The sequence below is a fragment of the Strongylocentrotus purpuratus genome, unplaced genomic scaffold (genome assembly GCF_000002235.5).
Source record: "Strongylocentrotus purpuratus isolate Spur 01 unplaced genomic scaffold, Spur_5.0 spur5_scaffold_11, whole genome shotgun sequence".
In the NCBI taxonomy this organism is placed as follows: Eukaryota; Metazoa; Echinodermata; class Echinoidea; order Camarodonta; family Strongylocentrotidae; genus Strongylocentrotus; species Strongylocentrotus purpuratus.
Genome location: NW_022145596.1, coordinates 12,999,576 through 13,015,276, shown reverse-complemented (window position 1 = coordinate 13,015,276; position 15,701 = coordinate 12,999,576). Strand labels below are relative to the sequence as shown.

The window sequence follows — 15,701 nt, the reverse complement described above, 5'->3', positions numbered from 1 at the left end:
CATTTTACTCAGAAATTGTAAATCCTAGACTGTTCAAAAACCTAGTGGCACGGAAGGAGTTGATTACAAGAGATTAATGAAAGATTAATGTTGACTCATCACGCATGTCACACTTGGGTCTACCAAGGAGATACCAGCAAAAATGGGTCTACTAGTGGCCGAGTACGAGTTATTGTATCTTGATTCCGTGGCGCAACGGTAGCGCGTCTGACTCCAGATCAGAAGGCTGCGTGTTCGAATCACGTCGGGATCACATAATTTTTCCTCCTTTTATATTTTATTTTCTTCCAATAAACAAAACGTGCCCCATAAACAAAACTGCAACAATAAGATGAGAATAATTAAAACGGATGTTCTTTATTAGTTCTCTTTTCCTTGTCTCCCATTTGATATTATGATTTGGTTTCTTTAAATTTTCCCTTTAGAACTTTTACGCATTGGCCTGCTTCTTATTCATGTCGCAACAAAATAAATGAATTCAATAACTTAAAGATACTATGTCCCTTTTGCAGCCAACATCAAATTCTGTAGAACTTTGCAGGATATATGAATATGTCATGTATGTCCTATCTGTGAAATTTAAACGTTAGCAGTGTCCCAATATTCAAATTATGCAAGGAAACCCGTTTACTTGCAAGACTTCACTGTCAGACACTATTGAGTGAATGACTGTTTTTTTTCTTCTTTTGTAATAACATACATAAAATGAGCTGTAAAGGGTACATGAGCATTTTGTCTACATCAATAACCCACTTCTTGTAATGGCCAAAATTAAACTGATTGAATCTTTGCGCAGCATAAAATGTACGAACATTCGGTACAATGGTTTGAAAATCAGACTATTACTTACTGGCTCTATAGCTCTTAAGTCGATTCGAAAACTAATCGTCGTTATTTTCCGACTTCACTAGCGGCCCCCGTTTTTCTTTTTGGAAGTTCTAAATTAGTATTATCTTTCAAATGCCGCTGGAATTTAACCTTTTCATTTTTTTTGGCCTGCAAATGGGACATAGTACCTTTAATGATGAGAATCACAACAATAACAACAACATCAACAATAATATACTATTACTACTTCTACTACTACTAATAAAGTAAAATTACTACCTACATCTACTACTTCTACTAATGATAATAACGATAATTACTTCTCTCCTCTCTGTTTGCTTTACTTTTCCCTCTCTCTTTGCTCTCTCTCTCTCTCTCTCTCTCTCTCTCTCTCCCCCTTTGTCTCTTTTAGTTTCCTTTCATTTTCTATAGTATCTTCTATTCCTTGCTGTCAGGGGAGATACGGTTATAATATGCTATTTAATATGCTATTTTATATTTTAATATGTTGCCATATACAGCAACATCTCCTACACTTATTCAATGTGCCAAATGTTAATTAGCCTATACATTTGTTTGTAATTGATTAATATTATATAATGTATCTGAAATAATGATACCGCATTTTGCATTTAATTACATCACTTATAATTGTTTAATAGGCCCTAATTACTTTTCAACTTTGAAGGTAACCCAAGGCTAAACTTCTTATTTCTGTTTTATGTAAATCATCCATTGGAATTGGGACAGGAGGCTTTATGCCACAGTAATTTAGTTAACTTTTTCTGTCCCTGGCGTTCCAATGGTTGATAACTATGTCTTATTTTGTATTGTGTACACTGATATGTAATGTTTTCCTTTGCCGAATAAATAATAATAATAATAATAATAATTAAAAATGATAATCATAATCATAATGATATTCATTAATGATATTAGTCAAAATAATGATGCTCATTTTCGTTTCTAAATGGCATACAAGTACTTTACAATACAATTTGCAAATTATACGTCTGAAACAAGCCAACAAAAATAACTGTTTTGATCCCGACGTGATTCGAACACGCAACCTTCTGATCTGGAGTCAGACGCGCTACCGTTGCGCCACGGAATCGAGTTAAAAATTTGTGGGCATGCCAGCTGGTATGGAATAAGACAGTGTAGACCAACGTGTGACTAGTGATTGATACATTGAGCTCTCTGTACCAGCCCAGATTACCATGTCTATTTTTGATTAAGATGATTCACCGTCTGCTAGATTACATTGCACTTTGCCCGTTGTGCATGTATTCGTTGCCGCCCGGTTGCGTCAGTTTTGTTATTTGCTTTTGACTGGCCTGGATATTTTGAGAATGAAGTTAAATTATAAAATAAATGCAAAGTGAAAATCAGTCTTTGTCTTTTCCTGGGGTGTAGTGTAAAAGACTATCAATAAAATGAATGGTAATTGTGATTTATGCCATTTAATTTGACATATATGACTGTATAGCAACATTTTTATTTTTAATCTTGAATTAGGTTGTATGGTACGGTTATATTATAATTGTGTAACTTTATTATTAAGCATTAATAATGTTTTTTGTTATGCAAAGAAAAATAACATGTTCACTTATTGCTCATTTTGCTTTCTTAGCTGTCAAGTAAAATAACCACCACTATCATTATGAATACTTTTTTGTACTGCATTGTAAAATGTTGTTTGTAATTTATTTATTGTATACAAATTGTAGTTTTCTTGTTGAAAATGGAAATACAAATTTGAACTTTGAACTTTTGAACTTTAGTATAAAGACCAGGATGACATGTGGTAACTCTTTGAAAACGTTTGATAATTGGAAACATTACAATACCATCATTCATTCAAGAAATGGGACAATGCTGTCTCAGATTAAAGTGCTCTCATGACTGACAAAGTAATTATGATAAAGAAAGATTCGGGCGGGGGCACTATAGAAAAAATGGATTCAATAATAAATACTATACAGAATTAAGCCTCGTTATCGTTATTTTAAACTCATATTAGTATAGTGAAGCCAAAAATATTTTCTTTACAAATGTTTTGTTATAAATTATCATACTCAGTACATTGCACAGTGACATTTTTGTTTAATCCGAGGGGGGCGGGGTTAGGCAGCTGAGCCTTGAAAATCGAATAAGTTTCTTCATTAATTGTGTCATAAACATTATTACCCAGTTCGAGATCATGACGGGAGGGAGTAACACCGACTGTTCCTCCAGCACTGGGTAATATGCTTTTGGCGGGCTAGGATACACATTTTACCCCCTTGTTTATCAATGTGACTGTAGTTTATAACATTATATCTAAACATTTAACATTTATATCTATATAACATAAATCTAAACATCAATGCAATAAATTTGTTTATCTATTTATTTCGTTTTATTTCAACAGGGTAGCTGCATCAGTAGTTAAAATACTGTTATACTTGGGGCCCTGCATAACATAAAAATACATATAAAGACGTACGTATACATGAAAACATTATTACATGGTGAGTATAGTAAACATGATATACCAGAAAGAATACAGATTAAATTTCAAATGTAAATGTAAATATAAACTCAGCAACTGAAAAATCCCCCAAAATCAACTATGAAAGGATTTAATTTTAGTATATTTCTTCATACATTAGTGTACATTGAGCGTTCACTTTTGTGTAAACTAATAATAATAGTAAAATGAAATACAGAAAATGATTATTAAAAAAAAAGTTTAGCAGAGCGAGGTTTCGATCCTCGGACCTCTGGGTTATGGGCCCAGCACGCTTCCGCTGCGCCACTCTGCTTCGATGAGGAATGTAGTCCGTGTATTGGCTTTATTCTAAAGTCTCTTGATCGAATATTGTTTATGGCGCTTGCGCACTATGGTCATTCTGAGTTGTATCTGACTTGTGTGCTGTGCGATGGTGAGTGGTCACTCCTTTTCTTGTTATTTACTTAAAATTAAAGGTTAAATTATACTTTTTATATGTTAAAAACGTTTTTGTAGACGATTTCTAGGTGTTCTGTAGCGTGTGAACTGTGATTTTTGTGCGCTAGTGTGGAAATATGAGGGAATTTTTTGTATGTGAGTCCCTAGTGTTCATTTCCGTGTAGTGTTTGACAAGCCACACACCCATTTGCTGTCCATTTGATGATTTGGTGGTAATTGATCTAGACCTAAATGAAACTGAGTTGAGTATGAGAAATAATGGATCAAACATCACATTTCTAATATTTCAAAAATTCTGTGCAAACTTTGGTCATCCAAAAGACTATTTTACTAAGTTTCAGTGTGAATAGGCCTACAAATTAATTTTTCTTTTGTGAATGTGAGTTTCAATTTTAATTTGTGACCATGTTTTAAATCAAAGTTTTCTTAAAAAGTTCCTAGTATTTTTTAAATGTTTTTGTTTGTCAATAACATGTTGGGATTATCCCACTCCACATAGAATTCAAAATTCTTAGTTTGCAGACGTTTTGATATGATATGAGTTTTTACATTAATTCTAAAGATAAAGTAAATTGATTCTTGAATCTTGAATCTTGAATTTGTTGCACCCAAAAAGCTACGTTGACAGCTGTCCAGGGTGGAGTAATAGTGGTAGTGTGTGAGTGCGTGATGCGTGCAAGTAAAATTGTTGATTGTAGAATTCTAAAGATAAAGTAAATCGATTCATTGTAGAATTGATATAGATATAGATATTAAACTGAATATATGTCAGTATGTAATTATTTATTTATTGTTTCTGAATACATTTCAGGTGACCAGAATGAGGTTTGCGAGGTGTGGGTTCTTGTTGGGAGTAGCCATCTTGGCTGTCATCATCTGTGATCAGCAGAGTTATGCAGTCAAGAAGGAAGTAAGTAAACCTTACTAGGGTCTATATCTGAAGCCATGTACAGTCAAACCTGTCTATAGGGACCGCCCAAGAGAAACACAACAAGTGGTCTTTGTAGACAGGTTCCTTTAGTACATGTTTCAATGTGAAACCATTTTCAAGGGAAACAAAAAATTGTGGTCTTTGTAGACAGGTGGTCACTAAAGCAGGTTTGATTGTATATATACACAGATGTTGTGTGTCCGGACAGGTTGTGTATCCGTACAGTTTGTTTAGAACAGCAATCTGAAGCTGTATACCCAGAGGTAATGTGTCCGGTCAGATCGTATATCTGGACAGTTGATTTAAAGCAGCAATTTACTAACAAAAGTTCATAAATCTTCAGAGACTATGTTTGACAAGACTATAAAGGACCAATGTTCATGATGGTCAGTGCTAATTGATGAATGTAAATCCGAAGGCACAAGAGAAGGCTTTATGTTTGTTTAGTGTCTGGATACCCAACCCCTCTCATATCTTTGAGAAGTGTTGTCAGACTCCCAGTATTGCAGATCAATGGCTAAATTTTGTATTACTTCCCTTACATAAAGCTGTTATACAAAAGACTGAAAATGTATTTTTCAGTTTGTTTTAAATTCATCCACAGGGGTTAATGAACTTGCAGAAAAAAAAGGTAAACCCCCAAAAGTGATATAATAGCAGATTTTCGACTTGAAAAGTTAACTGATCATAAAGCGATCATGGTGTACTGTAGATCGGACCCTAGACTTGCATTTCTGTTTACTTAGAATTTGTTCAGTTTCTGCTTACAGCACGGTTTGTTATTGAGCTGCCTGTTCACATTCTGAAGGACATGCTTATTGCCTCTATCAACCCGTACCTATGAATGTGAAGTATAATAGAATTTAAAAATTATTTTGACCTGTATTATTTTACTGTATGATGTATTGTAGGATTGTGTAATTCACAAAGTTTAATCTCATCATCCTCCCCCTTTCCAGGAGCAACTCGGTGAAAGGGTGAAGCAGCTGGTAGAATGGGGCAACAAGAGAGCCGTCATCCGCATGAACGGGGACAAGTACAGACTCTACGCCAAGAGTGCACCAAGGAACTACTCCCTGGTCATCATGCTGACTGCCATGCAGCCTCAGAGGCAGTGCTCTGTATGCAAGTAAGACTCACAATTGGGTGTAAGATGAGGATGAGGATAACTTCTTATTCAACTATTCAGAACTTGTTTGAACTGTCCATCTTCTTTTAAAATCAGAGTAATAGAAGTTCTGATATGCATTGCATAACATTTTGCTAGCACCAGACTATGAAATTCCCTAAAGTCTTGAAGTTATCTCGATTGAATCAATAAATGTGAAAAGCATAATTTTGCACATTTATAAAGTGTCATGCGTTTGAAGCTCTTTACAGGAGAACTATTTCTAATTGACAAATGTGGCATTTTCATTTCCAAAAATGAAGTGTAACTTTTTTGGGTACATCAGGTTGAAAAACTTGTATCACAAATATAAGTGTTTTGAGAAAAATGTTCAATCATATTTGCCATTCTTTTCATTCAAGTGGGAAAAGAACAACTATTAGTTGTTGAATCGACTTAGGAGCTATAGAGCCAATAAGTAATAGTCTGATTTTTCAGACCATTGTACCAAATGGTCATACGTTTATGCTGTGCAAAGATTCAATCGGTTTAATTTTGGCCATTACAAGAAGTGGGTTATTGATGTAGACAAATGCTCATGTACCCTTTACAGCTCATTTTATGTGAGTTATTACCAAAGATGAAAAAAAGCCAGTCAGTCACTCAATCGTGTCTCACAGTGAAGTCTAGCAAGTAAACAGGTTTCCTTGCATAATTTGAATATTAGGACACTGCTAACGTTTAAATTTCACAGATAGGACATACATGACATATTCCTGCAAAGTTCTACAGAATTTGATGTAGGCTGCAAAAGGGACATAGTGTCTTTAAGTCAGGTATGGTTTAAATGGCACTATGCACTAGAAGGGCTAAGACATGCTCTAAGTTTGTAATCACAAGTATTGCACTTGCTCTACTGTGTTATGTGTATTCTACCTGCCATTACTCATTAGAGACATGGGGCCCATTCCTAGAAACCGTCATAAGTCTAACTTCTTGACTATCCCATTGAAACGTGTGTTATAGAATTAACACACGTTACAATGGGATAGTCAAGAAGTTAGATTTATGATGGTTTCTAGGAACGGGCCCCTGTTGCTATAGTTGATTTTTGTATCCAGCGATCAATAAGATAATGCATTGTCGCTTTATTCTTGAAAGGCTGTACTGTAGGTATATTCCAATAGGTCGGTTTACCCGAATTATTAGTGTGCGTTAAGTATTTGTATAATAGCTATCCATTGGTCCCTGACAGAGGTTGTCTTGCTTGTTTGGTACAGGGCTGTCGGTGAGGAGTTTCAGATAATGGCTAATTCATGGCGCTACTCTCAAGCCTACTCCAACAGACTTTTCTTTGCCAGTGTGGATTATGATGAGGCTGCTGATGTCTTCAAAAGCGTGAGTGCAGATTGTCTTTACTTCTTCTCTACCAATTTTCATAACAGGAGAAAAATTATGTAAAATGTTTTGGATCTCTTGGCCAATTATCTCACCATCACTCATTCAGATAATGATGGTATTGACATTCCTTTCATTTTAAATATGTCCTCTCAATTTCAAACTACAATAAAATGACTATCACCCCATTTATACAATGTAGCTCAGGCAACCATTGTGTATGCACAGTGCATTTCAAGGAATAAACCTACCATGTACCATCTCTTAATACACTGGGGTCAGGAGTGCCAACGTCTTACTAATTTCATGCTGGGGCTCAAACTAAAACTTTTACATCCCAAAGTCAAATGTTCATTAAGGCATTTCTACAGTTGTGACGATTCGTGTAGTCAGAACAAACACTAAATTGTTGTGTATTAACTTCTACAACTTCTTTTGTGTGACCACATTGCCCCTGTGCATTGCTTTCATTGAAATTTCTTGTTAATTTTTCATGCTTATAAATACAGTTGAAGATCAACTCTGCCCCCAGTATCATCCATTTCCCAGCCAAAGGCAAGTCAAAGAAAGGAGACACATACGACATTCAGAGGTAAGTTGTGCTAAAATTAGTAGTCATGCAATCAACAGTTTTAGATATTAGGGAATAGTCTTAAAGAGGAAGCGTGACGGCTCAGTGGTAGAGCAGTGGTCTCGTAACTGGAAATCTTGGGTTTGAAACCAAGTCAATTTGCTAGTGTCCTTTGGTAAGGCATTAATCTGTGTCACCAAGTCCCCGGAGAAGACTTACAGCCGTCAGTCCCCCTGGTTGTTTACATACAAGCATATGCAATTTTTCCTAGCAGTCTATTAAAAAAAAAATCATTGATCATCGATCATTTCCATACAATTTGCAAGTTATTTGTAAGTTTTGCTAGGCAATTTGTATGTAGCGTCATGATAAATATTCATTAAATTTAAGATGTTCTCAAGAAACATAAGGGCTTATATTAGTTTAATGCAAAGACAAAAGAAAATACTTGGTATTTGTGTGTTATGTTGTTTTTATTAAACTATATTCAAATGTTCTAGTAGTTGTTGTTAGTCACCTAACTCGACAAATATAACACTTTTTTGTTGTTGTACTTTTTATAAGTCTAAAACATTTGTATCTGGCAAAAATGACAAATCAAGAGAATCGGGATACATCATCACACTATGTTTTTTTTCTTCTAAGATCGAAGACAATAGGGTGACCTGTACGTCTACTGAAGAAGAAAAAGAAGGCCATCAATTTTAGATATTGTGTCAGTATGTGCTGTGTTTCAAGCCTTATACCGGTATGTGTTATATAATCAGCAGTTAATAATCATAAACTTTGTGTTTCTAATTGCAGGTTGGGATTTCAAGCTGAGAATTTGGCCAAGTGGGTTGCCGAGAGGACAGATGTACATGTAAGTACACAGAGATTTGTCAATTACCTTTTTTTTTTTTTTTAGGAATAGTCGATTATTGATAGATTCATGTATCATAGAATGCACAATAAAGATAAAAGATAAAGTTGAGTTCTGGTCATGCGATTGCATTGTGAAAGAACCGGTTTGGAATCGCTCAGAAAAGGTTGATCATCTAGCATATAAGTATTGTTGTGTACTGCAAGGTTCTGGAATCATCAAAATGATAAGAAATTTGGCCCAGTCTTGATTAAGTTACACGCACTGTACACAGAAAGATGTATATGGATGAAAGACTACACAAACATGTGGCATTAAAATCTGTCTCAATTTTTATGCTGTTACATGCCATATTTAGAATATTAAGGCATTTGAAGAGCCATGCTTTTCAGGGAACATTTCTGATGTTCTTCCACACTTGCATAATACAATGAAAACGCTCACAAATTATTTTTCACCTCTTCCCAGAACTCAACTTCCTCTTTTAGCTAAAACAAATTTAAATTCTGGTCTGTCGATTAAGATTTTAACTTGTCTCATTTTGTGCTTTCAGATCCGTATCTTCCGTCCACCCAACTACTCTGGAACCATCGCCCTTGGCATCCTCCTGGCTATGGTGGCAGGCTTCTTGTACTTCAGACGTAACAACCTGGAGTTCCTCTACAACAAGACCATGTGGGGTGTTGGTGCTCTGGTAAGTGTACACTGAGCGGTGTTACATTTTTAGGTGTCAGACCATAGTGCTAGTATTGAAGGGTGTTTCCTGATTGGTTAGTGTATATACACAGAGCTATGCTTTTAGGTGTTGGAGCATAGTGTTAGTGTTAGTGTTAACGGATCAGCCACACTGGAGAAAAAGTGTTGATGCTGTAGGAATACTCTGACTTATGATGTGTCAGATCGTAGTGCTAGTATTGAAGGGGGTACCCATATTGGTGAAGTGTTGATGTTATGGTTTGTGTATATACACAGAGCTATGCCGCATTTTTATGTGCAGAGCATAGTGTTAGCGTTATTGTTAAAGGATTAACCACACCGGAGAAGTGTTGATGCTCTAGGAGTACTCCGACTTATGATTTGTCAGAGTGTAGTGTTAGTGTTAAGAGGGTATCCACATTGAGGAAGTGCTGCCCACTTCTGTGGAAAGAGTTTGCTGCATAGAACATTTTGATCAACTATAGCGTAGTATCAAATTATAATTTATTTTATAAATATTCTACCAAATGGGTTGGATCCAAAACTGGAGCAGATTTTCCCAAAGAAACAACTTAGATTTTATAAATCACTTCCGCTCCTTAATGTAAAATTTGACCTAAACTGATGGCCTACTTCCTTTTTCCACATGGAGGTATTAATCTGCTACCCCCTCTTTTTGCAGGTTTTTTTTACATCTCAACTTCTTTTATTGTGCCCATTCTATTTCAAGTTCATTAACCCTTGTTGCAGTCTTCTGGTTCACTTATATTCAGTTAGAAAATAAACAATACCCTATTTCGGTCTCCTTAATATATTTCTATATAATTATGAAATACTTTGTTTTTCCATCTTCAGAGCATTGTATTTGCCATGACATCAGGTCAGATGTGGAATCATATCCGTGGTCCGCCTTATGCTCATCGCAACCCACAGAATGGACAAGTGGTAAGTAAGCAGAGAATTATGATAAACATATAAGGTTTATTTTCTATTGTTTTTTTTATTAAACTTTCTAAGAAAGAGGGGAACCACAGTGATGCCATGCCTTTTGAGGAGTTGATAATAACCCTAACTATGTACATAATAGATAGCGAGTGCAAACTTGCAATTAATGAGAGGACGTGCGAACGATTTGGATCAATCGCAACTCTTTATAAGACGGGGGCCTGCTCTTCATGAGAAAGTTTGCCTGCAATTTCGACACAGTTAAAGGTGAATTTTAAAAATTTTATTTGTATTTTTGATTTGTTTGTTTGCTTTTTGTTTTATTATTATTTATTATTATCAGTCGATAGGTAGCATTCATTGAAATACAATTCCATTTTCTTTTAAATGTTAATGCAATGAATATATGTTTCATTCTTTTCCTTTTCCAGAGTTACATCCATGGCAGCAGTCAGGGCCAGTTTGTCGCTGAGACCCACATCGTCATTCTGCTCAGTATCCTTTGACACAAACTTTACTACTTCTACTACATCAGACAATTTGTATTACTATTTTGATAGCATAATCCAGGTGCTTTCTCATTTCAGGGACTAATTCATGTCCCCTGTGCATTATATGTGGGGGACCATTTTTAGAGAGGATCACCCTGTGGGATGTTGGGACCCCTGAAATTCTTACTGAATATGTACAGAACATGACCAATAAGCAACCGACTATTAAACCAAAATGTTGTTCTTTAATTTGAGAGTAGATGCTTTTGATACAGTGTCATTGACAAAAAATATCAATTTGTGATAATGAAGAAAAGATGATTTGATTCCATATTATGTGAATGTCGAAGGTGATTTGATGACTAAAATTTAACAGATTTGATAAGCAATAATAGGGATGCGTATATAGTATATTTTCCCATGGCATTTGTATATAGCTTACTTCATCATTTTGTTGATGCTGTTTAGCATGCATTGTATTGATGTTTGATTGGCAGAATCTGATAGAGGAAAGAATTAATAAAATAAGTATCATGTAGATAAATTCTATCTTGGTTGGATGTGTACAGGTAGTTGGTTTCGCTGTTAATGTCTTCATTATAAATGGAAGATAATCAGATGTATATTTCAAGGAAAGTGTTGTAAGTATTTTTTCTATACATGTGAATATGAATTTGAGATGCAGTTGATAACTTGATAGACAGTATATTTTATGAGCCTATGCTTTACACATTTTCTCCCATGGCATGTGATAGTTGATTCCTTTAACTAACACCTTTATCAGATGCTGCTGTGACCTGTGGCATCATCTTGCTCAATAAAAACTCTATTACAGATGGTGATGTCAGGAAGCGTAGAGGTAAGCTGGTATCCGCTATGAGGGGGGGAGGGGGGGGGGGGGCTTGGGGGCTACATGTAATACCTTTTTCTCTTCTGCGATCCTGTTGCTCTATAAAATAGGCTGTTACTGATGGCGATGTCAGGAAGTGCATCCTCTGAAGTCATTATGGAGAAGAGTGAATTACTTGTGTTGGTAATGTTAAAGTCATTTGTTTTCCTACATGGTTATTGGTATGGCTTATCTGACTGCATCTTTTAATCATATTACCCTTCTAATGATTTTCTGTTTTTTGTTTCGTTCAGTTGTGACAGTTATAGGATTGGCTCTGGTTGTGTTCTTCTTCAGTCTCCTACTCTCGATATTCAGAGCCAAGTACAGAGGTTATCCATACAGGTAAATACGTTATCATAAGTCATTCATTGCATGCTGCATGTATTCAAATTCCCCTTGCATTTGAAAGGGTCATGATTTATTATATGATTTGGATGATAAACAAAAGGCCAGTTCTGAGATTTTATCTGCGCATGAGCCATTACAGGGCATTTGTAAAAAACAAAACAATAAAATTCATCAAGATGAATGCCGGATATATGGATTCCTGAAATTCATCTTCATTTCTTTATGCACCGAAAGTATATTCTATGATACATGAGTGGAAGTAATATTCTTTTCAAAAGAGCAAACAAAAGGTATTCTTGAAGCACCTCCATCACTTTGGCAGACATTAATCTAAATTTCACGAAGTGGGACTTCTCCATGTTTAAAAGCCCAGTGGATGTCTGGGGGTCATTTGTACATGTGCTATCTCTGAACTGTTCTATTGAGAACGACTCTTCTAAATATCTTTCAATACATCAAAATACAGTGTCATTGCTGTGACTAATAAAGATAAAGATAAACGTGAAAGAGATGTATTATTTCATTATAACATGCGGTCCTATATTTCATGTGTAAGAATTTTCTTTTGCACATCTGAATAACAAGGTCTCCTTTGAATATGCATACATGCCAACTGTTCAGATTAAAGAGGAACATTCCTCTTTTTGGGAGAAGATAATTATCATTTTAATGCAGGTGTTCCTCTTCCTGTACAAATTTGTCTGTAGTATTGAATAGGAGAGTTAGGATTGTTCCTCTTTTTTTTTTAAATAGCATAATTTGTACAGATTTCTGATTTTCAAATGTTGGCATGTATGGAATATGTGGTATATTTTGTCTGTTCATCCACCCGTCCATCCATCCTGCTATCTTTGAACATTAATGGGGTGATACTTTGATTTTTGTTTACCTATCTCTGTATGCAATTCTGGAAGAATTGGTAATTTGTGTTTTGATTGACCTGTTTAAAGGTAAAGACCAGTTATGGTCATGCGATTGCATTGTGAAAGAAACGTTGTGGAATCGATCAGAAAAGGTTGATCATCTAGCATCTAGCATCTGCAAGGTCCTGGAATCATCAAAATGATAAGAAATTTGGCCCATTCTTCGTAAAGTTACAAGCACTATACACAGAAAGATGTATATGGGACTACCCTATATCTCTCACAGACCATGAGAGAAACAAATTTACCAAATATATGAATTAGTAGGCGGTTTCCCGGCAAATTTTTTATCATCATGTATTAGTCAAAACATATTCTTTCACATGATTGGTAATGCGAGCTTCCATTTCATTTTTTGAAATTGGGGCATTTCCAATACTGGTCTTTACCTTTAAACATTCCCACAATATTATCACATTCTTGTATACACCATGATTATCTTTCCTGCTTTTCATCGAAAATAACTATTTGACGGTATCTTTTAGATTGCAATTTTCCTGTAAGTAGAGAGTATCTGAAAATCTTGTAATGTGTTCTTTCTTTCTCTTTTTTTTTTTTTTTTCAGCTTCCTTATAAAATGATCTGTGTTATCAGCAACACTTCGCTTCGGAGCCATGCTTGCAGCATTTTCTTCTCAAATTTTTTCAATTTTAGTCAATTTTGTTTCACGTAGGTGTAGGTAGTTTTCAAAGTTGTTTTATGCGCACTATTGTAAAGAGAAATGAGCTAGCACAAGTATAACAGAGACACATCATGTTATACTATTGTTTAGAATAGAAGTGTATCTTTCATAAGCAGCAGGGAATGCTTGAGCTTCTATTTAGGGTGAAATATTTCAACGATTACTTTAGGATTTATAGTTGACGTAGAACTATTTAATTCATGTAAAAGTGTCATAAAGCTACATGTTCTTTTAAAAAGAATGCTCTATTGTTTACTGGTATCGCACTATCACTATTATGTGATATATCCACTCCTTGCAATACAAAAGAAATATAGTAGCACTTATTTGAGATGGGAAATATGAATATGTTACCTAGAATTGTTAAAGTTGCCCAATTTTTCCTGAACTTTTGAACTATCATAGACTTAAAATAAGTGTGTAAGTGAATGTAAGGCAGGAAAAAATAAAATTACACATGATTTTCATTTGATATGTGGATTTTCATTATGCCTTGATTTAGTACATAAAAGTTTAGCTATAGTCCAGATATCAAGTGACTTTTTATAATTCATCACTTAAAAAAATGTTTACCAAAGTGTTAAGTGGTTACATCTGTATTTTCAATTTTTTCCTATTTGTTTGTATCATGATAGGGGTATGGAGTAATCTTTTTAAGATTTATTCATTTAATTTTTGATTGTATGATTATTTTCTTAAATAATGGTGAAGATTTGTTTTTTTTTTTGTTTCTTTTGGTTTCAGTAAATGATGTTATTGTAATTTGGAATGTTTTCTTTCAGTTATGTTAACGTTGATAAATTCATGTAGACTGCATATTTTGTAATAATGTTTAAATAGGTGAAGACAATCTCACGTGAGAAGTTATGTAAATGAGTCTTTATACAAATTTGTTTTCTGTGGCAGTCAGGAAAATATTGTTTGCTTTTGTTTATTACTTGTGTGGAATTATTGTCACTTCGGTACATATTATATATGTATATTATGTGTACATTTACATCTATGTGAACTTATTTCAAATTTTTAATGTGACACGAATAAATATTCATAAAAAGGGTTTTTATGAATAAATTTCATACCTGTCCTTGACATAGCATTATATTGTGTGAACACCCACAGATTATATTTCTGCTTTATAGTTCTATGTTTGATTTTGTTGAAGTAGGTTCTATTGAAATATTGAATATGTGTCAGTCATGTGTGTGTTAATTATTGATTATTACAGGAAACTGCAATATAACACGTTGAGATTTTGTTAATATAGTACTAGTAGCATGAATGTAGACTGATAGACATTAAGTAAACAGAGGTGTAATGTGTATTCCGAGGAGGAATGTTGTAGATGATCTTTTAAGGTTAGGTTGTGCATCGTGGTGTGTATTACACCATGTGGGTAGTACTGAGCAGAAAAGGGCTGTTGGGTTTGAAAAGGGATAAAAAAGGAAAGAGAGTGTGAGAGAGAAGTATTCTTTTGGTTTTATCCTGGGGAGAACTACTTGATATTGTGTTGAGAGAGAGGTAAAGAAAGTAGGAGAGTGAGGTATAAATGTTCTTGTGTTTGGAGAGAGGGCTCAATGTTTCAAACAGGTTGACTGGTAGTCATCAGAAGTGATGATGAGACAGAAAGATGCTTACCCAAAAGTCTTTTCCAGGAATATCCATTTGGTTAACCGCAAAACTAATGAATGTAATATTTATATGTTGAAATAGGTTTTGTTGTGAAATTGTAGAAGATATCTGTGCAAACACAAATAAACAATTGCATTTTGTTATTTCCTGAAAAATAAGGTATCTGAAATAATAGCAAATATGTGTTTGTGCAAATTTTCTTATTCTTTACTTTGCCCAAGTAATATCATGGACTCTGTCAGGATAACATAAAAGGGCACTCTCTGTATTTTTGTTTGAAATGATTACAAAAATGCAATTGTTTACCAGTGTTTGCACATCAGATATCTTGTACATAGCTAGTCCTACACAGCCACCAAAATGTGGTGCAGTAAACAAGCAATATAGTGACACTAGATTAGATTTGATATATTGATCAGAATATCTATTCAGAGGCACAAGTAC

The 15,701-nt window shown here is 34.7% G+C and overlaps 1 protein-coding gene and 3 non-coding genes across 4 annotated transcripts; 2 read left to right on the top strand and 2 right to left on the bottom strand.

Moving 5' to 3' along the window:
• Window positions 1-181: 181 nt before the first annotated feature.
• On the top strand, window positions 182-253 carry TRNAW-CCA. Its single transcript has one exon. It is a non-coding gene; the product is annotated as a tRNA-Trp (tRNA).
• Window positions 254-1,870: 1,617 nt separating this feature from the next.
• TRNAW-CCA lies at window positions 1,871-1,942 on the bottom strand. The gene has a single exon. It is a non-coding gene; the product is annotated as a tRNA-Trp (tRNA).
• A 1,621-nt stretch (window positions 1,943-3,563) lies between these two features.
• On the bottom strand, window positions 3,564-3,635 carry TRNAM-CAU. The gene has a single exon. It is a non-coding gene; the product is annotated as a tRNA-Met (tRNA).
• Window positions 3,636-3,653: 18 nt separating this feature from the next.
• On the top strand, window positions 3,654-14,706 carry LOC577399 (tumor suppressor candidate 3). The gene is made up of 12 exons (XM_777630.5): window positions 3,654-3,755; window positions 4,593-4,691; window positions 5,672-5,841; window positions 7,101-7,218; window positions 7,728-7,810; window positions 8,594-8,651; window positions 9,205-9,345; window positions 10,203-10,292; window positions 10,724-10,787; window positions 11,568-11,642; window positions 11,927-12,017; window positions 13,512-14,706. The coding sequence occupies exons 1-12, from the start codon at window positions 3,753-3,755 to the stop codon at window positions 13,525-13,527; spliced, it is 1,008 nt and encodes a 335-aa protein (XP_782723.3). The 5' UTR covers window positions 3,654-3,752; the 3' UTR covers window positions 13,528-14,706.
• The last annotated feature ends 995 nt before the right edge of the window (window positions 14,707-15,701 follow it).